Source organism: Corylus avellana, chromosome 1, assembly GCF_965113065.1.
Source record: "Corylus avellana chromosome 1, dhCorAvel1.hap1.2, whole genome shotgun sequence".
NCBI lineage: Eukaryota > Viridiplantae > Streptophyta > Magnoliopsida > Fagales > Betulaceae > Corylus > Corylus avellana.
Genome location: NC_142490.1, coordinates 12,184,555 through 12,195,360, shown reverse-complemented (window position 1 = coordinate 12,195,360; position 10,806 = coordinate 12,184,555). Strand labels below are relative to the sequence as shown.

General features: G+C 35.1%; 2 protein-coding genes across 3 annotated transcripts; both read right to left on the bottom strand.

The window, feature by feature from the left end:
* Positions 1 to 281: 281 nt before the first annotated feature.
* On the bottom strand, positions 282 to 3,274 carry LOC132170716 (NAD(P)-binding Rossmann-fold superfamily protein). The gene is made up of 3 exons (XM_059581802.2): positions 2,825 to 3,274; positions 2,394 to 2,465; positions 282 to 1,351 (listed from the first exon to the last, which is right to left on the bottom strand). Exons 1-3 carry the CDS (start codon positions 2,842 to 2,844, stop codon positions 547 to 549), a joined length of 897 nt encoding a protein of 298 aa, XP_059437785.2. The 5' UTR covers positions 2,845 to 3,274; the 3' UTR covers positions 282 to 546.
* Positions 3,275 to 4,013: 739 nt separating this feature from the next.
* On the bottom strand, positions 4,014 to 6,981 carry LOC132171700 (uncharacterized). 2 transcript variants are annotated; one of them, XM_059583087.2, is made up of 3 exons: positions 6,864 to 6,981; positions 6,666 to 6,759; positions 4,014 to 5,343 (listed from the first exon to the last, which is right to left on the bottom strand). In XM_059583087.2, the coding sequence occupies exons 2-3, from the start codon at positions 6,692 to 6,694 to the stop codon at positions 4,332 to 4,334; spliced, it is 1,041 nt and encodes a 346-aa protein (XP_059439070.1). In that variant the 5' UTR covers positions 6,695 to 6,759; positions 6,864 to 6,981; the 3' UTR covers positions 4,014 to 4,331. The 2 variants fall into 2 exon arrangements, with proteins under 2 accessions (XP_059439070.1, XP_059439071.1); XM_059583088.2 differs by lacking the exon at positions 6,864 to 6,981 and having other exon boundaries at positions 6,666 to 6,856.
* Positions 6,982 to 10,806: the final 3,825 nt, after the last annotated feature.

Here is a 10,806-nt window from a genome sequence, read left to right as displayed (position 1 = left end):
AAGTCCCAACCAAAAAATTAAAAGGAGGTCCAAAATTACTAGTAATAATTCATTTGAGGTTAAGCCATGCACCCTGGAGTTCCTCTGATGATTGTGCAAGTAAACCTGTTTCATGTTTAGTACATTCAATGCTGAATGAGCAGCTCACTGACTTGAACTTTAACCATTTGTATGCACCTCTATCATGGAAGCGGTGCAAAAGTCTCTTACAAAGACCACATAAAAATTAGACTTGCTGCAAAATATTGCTTAAGGAGATGAGCTTATATGCTACTTCCATCGCTGCCAAATTTCTCCTTTTATATTTTGATGGTCATTTCTTCATGCTTTTAGGGAATTGACTTTCAATCATCTCTTCAAAGTGACCTCAAAGGCCAGGCATGAATAAATATACTCTAAAGGTAGAATGCTTGAACTTGTAAAACAGACTCACTCAAGAATGAAGAAAATGGATATCGATACATTCATATCCTTTCCTTCTTCATACTGGCAAAACTTGCTTTTGTACTTTTTAACATCCCAAAGTATAATTGAACAACAAAACTTTTAGTGTACTTCATCTGGCGCAGGGAACCCCAAACTTTTAAAAGATGAAAAGCCTCCATCTACCACCAAATTATGCCCACTAACATACTTGGCATCATCAGACACAAGATAGAGTGCAGCATTAGCTACATCGTTGGGTTCACAGTTGGCTCCCTTCAAGACACCAGCATTATTAACGATTTCCAGAAGCCGTTGATCATCAACACCAGGATAAATCTGACTCATTTCATCCATTACAAATTGAGTTGGAATGGCAAATGGTGATATGCAATTCACCCGGATTCCATACTTGCATAACTCTGCAGCCAGAGACTTAACAATGCCTATAACAGCAGACTTGGACACAGAATATGTGTGCTGTGATAGTCCCCCCATCAGTCCAGTGACACTAGCTGTACAGAGGATTGAGCCAGTTCGACGTGGGATCATCACACGTGATGCATGTTTGATCCCAGCCACGACTCCCCGGACATTGATGTCCATGACTTTATCGAACACTGCCAGGTCAAGGTCCACGATGCTTGGGGGAGTCTTGCAGGGCACCCCTGCATTGTTGTACATGATATCAAGTTGGTTGTGCTTAGAGATGGTAAAATTAACTGCATTGGATATGTCAGACTCTTTAGTGACATCACAGGCGACAAAAGTAGCATTAGGTCCAAGCTCTTCCACAGTTTCTTGGCCAAGTTGTTGTTGGATATCAGCAATAACAACTTTGGCACCATTGTTGATAAATTTTGTTGCAGTTGCCTTTCCTATGCCACTCGCTGCTCCAGTTATTAATGCTACCTTTCCTTCTAGCTTGCTGTATTTACACAACATTAGAAATAATTTTAACTATCGAACCCAATCCCAACTGGGGTGGATTCACAAACCAAAGAGTTTTCAAATATTTAATGGTGCAATATATAACATTTGATTGCATTCACAAATTTTGTTTTTTGTAAGAATGTTTGGAAGACAAAGATTAAAATGTCATGAACTTATTTTTTTTGGACTAGCCATTGTTTATTGCCAATGAGCCTCTATATTTGCCTACAGGGCTGGTGGTGGATACACAACTGCATGATTAATTAAATGTATGAAGGCTGCTGCCAATAAGAATTCATAGTCATATATAACTATTTCTGATCAAAATAGACATTCTCTAGTCCCACACAATGTAACCAATGTGAGGAAAAAGTGGAGGAGAAGTACCAAATGAGAAATTAAACAAATGTTAAACTAGTCCATGAGAGATTAGCTAGAATAATCACTTGTCAAGACTATAACACCTTCAATATCCCACAAATAGGCACTAGAACATACTTCAAAATAGAACCAACAGGGGAAAGTAATACTAGAACATTTTTTTTTTTTTTTTTTATAACTAAGAAAGTTTTTAATACTAGTGTCTCGGAAAGGTCTGTGAAGATACCCAGTTTTGTGGTAATCTTAGATACTTAGAAACATTTGAAAAGAATATAAATGGGTAAATTATACTTTGTCTCAGTTGCACTTACACCTCTAAACTATATCTCGCTGCAACTCGGACGTATAAACTATCAAACTATTTTCCCCTTATGTCAAATTTTGCCGTTAGTTTGGATGGAAAACATCACACACAAAAAATGAATGAAACAAAAAACCCAGCAAAGATATGTAAAATTGAAAATTAAGTTAGTAGAAGGAAAAATAAGATTGACGCCCCAAGAAGTAGCTCAATTGGCTGGGGTTCACGCCTTATGAAACGAATATTACTAATTCGAATCTCCCTCTCCTCTTTCTCTCCCCTTATACATGTCAAAACCAAAAAAAAAAAACCCAAAAAAAAAAAAAAAAAAAAAGGAAAAGTAAGTTTGACAAACCTTCCAGTCTGGCTTGACAATAACCTGTAGAAGCTCTGAGCGAGCAAAGTTCTTGACATTGAGACATTCTTGCTGTTTAAGAATAGGAACATATTACGAGTATTCAGTTCAGCATATATAACTAAGCAATAAAGCAACCCAAAGTAAATTCATTAAATAAGGGCTACATAAATGGGGTTCCCACATCTTGATCAATATGCAAATTGCCAGCAATTTTTCCATTTCAATAGCCCATAATTGAGAAAATTAACCCTCTACCCACATAAAAAGAAATGCATCAAAATGGGAATCTGAACTCAAACCTGACTTTTATTAACCACGAAAATCCCTACCCCACCCCAAACAGAAAGAAATGAAAAAAAAAAATCTGATTGAAGGAGAAAGAAACAAAAGCAGAACCTTCAAGTACTTCTTTCTAGTGAAGAACTAACCTTTGTCCAATTCTGAACATACTTTCCCACAGAAGGATGTTTTCAGGGAGAGAGAGAGTGAGACAGAAGGGATGGTGTTGTTTTTTGAGCTTTTAGCTGAGTTCCCCCAAAAAAGAATGTGGGAGAGAGCCTTAAAAATGGACAGCTACGTGCCCCATACCCACCAATACGAGCACAGATTGCAAGTTGCAGCTTCTTGGATTGGACCAGATGTTCAATAATTATTTTTCTGGAAGTGCCGCCCGGATCGTGCTGGCAGGACAAAATTAATAGAAAGAGAGAGAGAGACAGAGAGAGAGAGTGGTTTGGGTTGACTTTAGTGGAGGCCGGTGAAAGGGTAGCCGCACCTAAATGGGTGATTTGGTTGGCCGACCTATTCACTTGAGGCCCCGACGGGTGTAGCCGGACCACCCTTTTAGCTAAAGAGGCAGTTGGACCACTCTAGAGACCTTCTTCAGTTGTATGGAAATCATTCCACTAAGAGAATTAGTGACAACCAAAATGTGGTCGTTCCAAATGTTGTAAAGGTTAATAGTAACAAAGATGTTCTGTCAAGTTACTGCCATGAAAGTATAATCTTTTGTCCCTTGGAATTGTCCTGCCTAATGGGTTTCCAAATTACATATTATCACCAACTAAATTACTTGGAATCTTGGATACTTGGCAAATTACAACGAAGTAATTGGTTGATACATTTATGCTCATATCTGCAAGTTACAGAAGGTTATCTCATGCAAAAAGTTAAAAACAACCTTGTTCTACAGTATAATGAACAAGGAATCTGATTTGTTGAACTGTGATTTCCTAAAGCCAGTCTCAAATTTACTAACCTTAGATTTTTTTTGTATGTTAGATACCTTTTTGTGGATACAAATTCCTTTTCAAGAACAAAAAATGAGAAAGTGTCACAAGCTCACTGTTCAATGAAGATTGGATTGGTATAGCATATAGTCCAATTAAATGATTGTCATAATTTGTGTATAGAAGGTTCTGAGTTCAATTTTATGAATTCAATGTGAAGATTGAACGCAAACAGAGGTACAAGAACATTGTGCTTTCTCCTGTTTAATCCCCGTATGTCCCTTGAATAGCTTTTGATAAATACTATTTACTTATACAGAAAAACTACGAGTCTCTGCATTTAAGAAGAAGAAATGCTAACAATATTTCCTCACAAAATCGCATAACAGGAAAGAACACGACATGTGGGCTACTTTTGGGCAATGAAAATAAAACTTTTACTTTGTTCAACAACATAAGAACTAATTGAAGGTCAACTGATTATGTAACTACAAAGGCATCTTATCAGTGAACCAAGGAACATAATAGCAAGATCTAAAACTAGACTAAAAAAAGGAGCGACAATAAAAATCACCATTAGATGAAATAACAAATGAAAGTATATGTAGCATCTAATTGTGATTACAACAGCTATGTCAGAGAGTGAGCACTTGGGAGTATGTGTAGCATTTCTCTACTAAAAAATGAGCAAGAAGACATCGAGCCCTCAAAGTGACCAGCTCTGATTTGAAGACACTTGAAAGAATCTTGGTTGGATCCATACCCCTTTGACGCGACGGTTTCCAGATTCTCCAGCAGCCTCAAGGTACTCATTAAAAATAATATTGTCCATGCCAGCACACTGTAGTATTGTTCCGCAAGTAGAAACTGAAACATCATCCTGCAATCCCAATTTTTTCTTCATGTCAAATTTCACAAAAAGACTCTTCACACGAACGCATGGTAAAATTTTCCTGGGGATAGAATTATCTTTCTTGACGATATTGTACTTTAAACAGCGTTTGTCTTTGACAGAGAAGGCAACTGTAGCATCTATTTTGTCGAAAAAGTAGAAAGTTTCGTTATTGTAAGTGGCAAATCCAAATGCACTCAACTTATATTGGATGCTGTTAAGTTTTCTCCTAGTCCATGTATCAGCCCCACGGTAAAGCACATATAGCTCCATTCCAAATTCAAGATCACGATGCAAGACAGCAACAATGCATTCACAACTAGTGGGAGGAGATGAAAAGGCTGAAGCATGTTCAGAAAGTACCGAATGGGGGAACTTGGGAAGACCTATTTTTGCATGAGAGAAGGGGCAGTAAAAGAACATTGAGCCTTCTTTAAATATAAGCAGCCATCCTTGGTTTGATGCAATGCAAGTTGCTCCATCCAATTCCGGGATGCTCATCTTGTACTTTCTTTGGGATGTGTTGTACAAATGGCATTGTGAATCTTCCCCATAGAAGAGAAACCAAGGTTCAGAATTGGATGCAGCTTCAGTCTTAGCTGAAGCCACAGAAGAAGCAGCTTGCCAAGCCTTGCAGACACCACGAAAACTCAGAAGCTCGATTATGCCTAAGCGAACAGCAATTAGTGATAGAAGGTCAGCAGGCAGATCAGACCAGGGTCTTGTCACAACTTCTACATTGTTGGTGCTGATATTACTTTCTCTGAGAATACCAAATCGTCTTACTTTAATTTCAGCATTGTTGATGCAAGAAGGTTCTCTGCGCCTATCAAAGTTGTAGAAACATTGACAGTAAGAAAGAAAAAATACAGAAATAAATAGGCATTGCAGAGATAAAAGTTAGGTGAAAAACAAACATGTAAGCATAATACTTTTATACAGAAATAAAAGCATTTATTGAAATGTGTCAATCTCAGACCATTGATTAAGTATAGTTATATTAAACTGAGATTAGTCCCAATGGATTCTTGAATTCCCCTGACTTATTGACAAGTGTGATGTAAATAAATAAGATGTCTGCACAAATCCTGAATTATTATGAATGGAATTAAGTGTCTTTGTCCTGAAATTTCTAATTAAAGGCAACAGACTCTGGTAGAAACCTCAAGTTCATACACAGATTTGAATCACTTTCATCAACCACACCCGAAACCTAAACCATTCTATATATTGGTACTATGAGTTTGCAAAGAGTGAGAGATGAAAGTGACAAAAGTAATAGTTGGAGGTAAACAGTTAATATTTATTAGGAGAAACCAAACACTATCTTGGTTGATGTAATTATATAGATGAGTTGTGACGATATCTAGAGTAGAAGGAAACTAGATTAGGGGTACATAGGACTGAGGTCCCCCGATTTGCAGGCACCTGGATTTCAAAGATTCAAGTTGTTCATTAAAAAATAATGGCCCGGATTGCCTTCAAAAATATAAAACAAAAATACAAAACTAAAGGAGTTGTCAGACCACTCCTTAAGGTGGTCGGCCACTCCTCAAAAGAGTAGTCGGACACTACTTCACTCTTTGAAGAGCTGATCAACCACTCCTATGGAAGTGGCCAACCACCCCTTGAGGGTGAGTGGGTGGTTGGCCATGCTGACCACTCCTTAAGGTGGTCGGCCAACCCTCCTCCCCAAAAAAAAATCCCTTAAGGGTGGTCTCATTTTCATTACAGCCTTGCAATTCAATTCAGGAGATCTCAATCCGAGTACATTTTTGTGAAGAATTTCGGTTGGTCTTTCTATAAAAACATAATAATCATGTGTGATTTTTGAACTAAATTTGCATGATCTAGACAGAACTAGCCAGAGTCATAACCATTAGCAATCAATTTGACTATACAGTAATGCAATCGTAGATGATAATTATATGTTATTCTACTCAACAAAAACTTTGTAAGTTATCACATTCATGATACCCTTTTCCTTTTCTAATGAAAATGTCCTGTTTCTTTTCAAATTTTCAAAGCGAAAGTTCGTAAACACACATATTACATGAAACTTTAACAACTAATTACTTGAACAAATCGAAAGAAAAAAAAAAAAAAAAAAGCTTTCAAAAAGCCAAAAACTTGTTGATCTTATCATACCTTCGAGGTTTTACACAAGAAAGGCCCATCCTTTGTCAGAAAGCAGGTCTTTTTTCAGATGAAACCGTCCTCTGTTACTGTTTCCTTTTAGATTCTTCAAGCGCAAGTTACGTACAAAAAGACACATATTACATGAATTTTCACAATGGAATAGTGGGAGAAAAAAGTTAATGACTTTTTACCAACCCAGATCCTTACCTTTGAGATTTTGCAAAAGAAATTCCCATTTCTTTCATGGAAAGAAGGCTAGGGAGGTGCAGAAACTCTGAGAAGCCCACCCAAAGAAATGGAGTTGTGTTGGTTATACCAAATCACTTTTTGCATCTTCTAAATTCCTATGGAGTAATGTAAATCCACTCTTATCAGTTTGTTAAAAAGTGGATTTTACTGTCACATAAGCACCGTGAAATAGGCCGTGATGTTTACATTTCTGTTTCTATTTTCCTTTTATTTATTTATTTTTATTTTTTTGGTTATATATTAATATCATTCACTTAGGCTGTGATTTTAAGTAGAAGGGATAATATTTTTGTTAGAATATAATTTAAATGAATTTATTTTTTTATTTTTTATCCATTTAAGTTTTTAAAATAAGTAAGGTTTTAACACTGAGATAAGTAACTTATGATAATCAAATCATATCATCAAACATGATTACAATCATCCTAATATCTTATCGTACCATATATTCTGACAATTTTGTCATGTTAAAAGGTTATTTACGCACCAACAACACTCAAATCTTTATTAATAGTGGGCAATAAAATTTTATAAGGATTAACGATTAAAAAATAACATTAATCCTTATAAATACTTTTTGAAAGTGAGCATTAAAGAGATATAATAGTCTATTAAATAGTGGTACTTTATTATCCTCAAGAGGTGGTTGTTACCACACCTAATGAAGTGGAGGTCACTAGTTCGAATTCCCCTCCCCCTTCTTGTGCATACTTGTCCAAAATATATATATATATATAGTGGTACTTTATTATGGATATGAATTCTAAGGTCTCCATAAGAAATTAATATGAAATTTAATGGAACTAATAATTTAAGTCCAATCCCACTGATTTTGGTGAGGTTATTTCTAAAACTAATGCTCTTTGATGTTCAATTCTTTAATAAGAACGATAACAATTGGAGACCTAATGATTAATATGTAGTCGAATAAAGTTGACAGTAAATTCGAATACTTTATTGTAAGGTGGGTGGCCATATGGTATTTTTACCCAAATATCAAACTTGGGTGTGAGGAATAATTAAGAGCCCACACTCTCTTAGTTCTAGGATTCGCTCTTCCGATACTCGAGTGAGGCAGTCGTTTGAAGCTAGCGCGATAAAGCACCCAAATTGTAGTAGATTTAAACATTTATCAAATTTTCTTTTTTTAAAAGTAGGTTTTCAAGTGATGTATCACTATCTCATAAGTTGGCGATAAATTTTTCATAATAATAAATCTCATGAGATGGAGACACATCATATGAAAACCAAGTTTTATGGAGAATTTGGTAAGTATAGTATTTTTATTTTTTTAAAGAAAAATTCATTCCGATTTCATTAGTGAATAATCAAAAGCATAAAAGCTCTTACAATCATAGAGCAGAAAGCTCTAAAATTCATAGCCGAAGTTAAAGGAATACACGACATAAAGGTAGAAAACAAACAAATCTTACATTGAAATCCTATGTTGTCTACATCCGCTAACACATACCCAATCTTTGGCTTATAGAACAGATTTGCTTGGTGCAGACTCAATCCGAGACATAGGTAGCCATTCTCCAGACATGAGCAAAAGCACAACACCAAAACAAGTCATTCTCGACCCAAAATGCCAGAAAATTATTCACGTCCTAAGCACAAACGCCAGGACAACAAAATAAGCAAGAAACTACATGGAAAAAACAAAACAACAAAGAAATCTACAACATAGCAGCAAGGCGGAGTCACGACGGCCGTTGTGTTATAGGGCACCAAGAGAGAAAAAAACTCTAAACAAAACCAGAACAAAAGGGAAAACCGCACAAACAGGTAGGGGGAGGGGGAAAGATGAGGGGGGAGGGTGCTCCCAACACCACCCACCCCCCTCCCCAGAGGGACCTCAAACATTCAATTCTTGAAACAGCATTTTCTTGTTAGTTTTGTGTGCGTGACAACGTGAGGGAGTTATATATATAGTTTCCCACGCATACATAAACACAAGTTTAAAAATTTAAAGAGAAATGATAAATATCATTATACATCTCATCTTTCACTCACAGTGAGTCCACAAATTTAATAGTGAATTTGCAAGAAAGATGCTTAAAAGAATAATGTATAACATGCCTCAAATTTAAATCTAACAAACACACACTCTTTCTCTCAAATTACCAAAATCAAATAAAAAAAATCAAAATTACAATCTGCTTGACTACCAGCCAACCCATCTTTCCCCGTCACAAAAGCTTTAAAAGAACTAAAGAAGTTCAACGGCATGTATTACTTACAAAATTTTATTGACAATACACACTACATTTGCTTATGCAAAAAGAATTTTTTTTTAAATTAAAATTAATAAAATTCTACCTAAAATCGACAATGTCAAAAGAAATCTTAAATGGATTAGCTATATTATCAATTGAAAATGAAATGTTACAAAAATTTGAATATAAAACACTAAACCAAAAAATGATAAGAATGATCTGGAGACATACTGAAAGTCATTCTTGAACCTGCTTTCACAAAACTCAAAACTAAACACCTAATTAATTAATTAATTAATTAAACACAAACTTTAAAAGGATCAAAAAGAGATAATTAAATATTATAAAATAAAGATATATATCATCATCAGTCATCACCATCACCAGCTCTGATTTAGAGGGACTTGGAAAAATCTTGGTTGGATCCAGACCCCTTTAAGATGGCGGGTTTCGGAGTTTTGAGTTTGAGCAGCATAAAAGGTCTCACAAAAGACAACCTCGTCAATATTGTCACAAGAAATCTGTGTCGCACATGTAGAAATTGAAACATCCTTTGACAACCCAACTCTTTCGTCCATCCCCTTACTCAAAAATTTCTTCATTCTATTTCTAGAAAGACACTTTAGATAATTTCTTTGGGAGCAAAACCTTATTGGAAGTCACTAAATGTTCCTCAACGACCTTTCTTTAGCCTAAAACATTAAGGTCATTGAGAAACATTTAGTGCGTTCCAATAAGGCTTTGGCCTGCACCCTAATAGAAAAGCTTTAAAGTAAAACCTTTTACAGTTTCAAAATGTGCCTGAGCACATTATAGAGATGAAGGGCATAACAGCTCATTATAAAGTCCCTAAAGGTTGAGTTTTGAGTCATTGTGGTCAATTTTATTTTAAATTCTCTCATCTAAATATGGTATTTTTCATATATCTTGTGGCACATATAAGGATAACTGATCAATAAAGGAACGTCTGATCATGTGTGTTCAAGAAGATGAGAGATTAAGACATGAGAATCAAAAAGTTACTCATGTTAAGGGAAAGACCTTGATAAGCAATCATATCCAATAGTTAATGAATGAGAACAAGGTGCCAACAAAGTGTTTTGATAATTAAGATACTTGTTTCTCTTACAATAAGGAAAATTATGGGCATATAAAGAATGATTGTATAAAGTATCATGAATGACTTGAAATAAATGATCTCATACATCTACTGTGTCATGAATCTCTTTTATTGACTCTCCTAAATACTGTGTGGATTGGATTTGATTTAGCGATCTACGTTGTCAACATAATGCAAGGTTTTCTAAATAATACTTGTTTACAATTGGAGGTTATTGGGATCTATAGATTAATTTTAAAATTCAGTTATAGTTTTGACCTTAATAATGTTTTATATATTCCACAATTTTTTAGAAATTTAATTTCTATTTTAGTTTGTTAAAATCAAGTTTGAACATTATTAAAATTTTTGGGTGGAATATTAAATTAATGGTCTATTTAAAATTAATCTAGATCCCAATTTTCGAAAATTAATCCCTGTATATAAATGTTGACATAAAGCAGAGTCTTATGAATGAGAAAATCCTCTATGTTATGGCATTGGAGATTGGAATATATCTTTATGAATAATAAAATGTCGATAAATGATAGAGTTTTTTTAAAATTCTTGAAATTTACTATAT

Bases quoted from the DNA above. Each gene is read 5' to 3' on its own strand.
- LOC132170716 (XM_059581802.2), bottom strand. From the start codon at position 2,844: ATGTTCAGAATTGGACAAAG. The intron at 2,466-2,824 runs GTTAGTTCTTCA...ATTCTTAAACAG, and splicing joins ATGTTCAGAATTGGACAAAG to CAAGAATGTCTCAATGTCAA. The intron at 1,352-2,393 runs GTTTGTCAAACT...GTGTAAATACAG, and splicing joins TTGTCAAGCCAGACTGGAAG to CAAGCTAGAAGGAAAGGTAG.
- LOC132171700 (XM_059583087.2), bottom strand. From the start codon at position 6,694: ATGGGCCTTTCTTGTGTAAAACCTCGAAG. The intron at 5,344-6,665 runs GTATGATAAGAT...CAACTTTGATAG, and splicing joins TCTTGTGTAAAACCTCGAAG to GCGCAGAGAACCTTCTTGCA.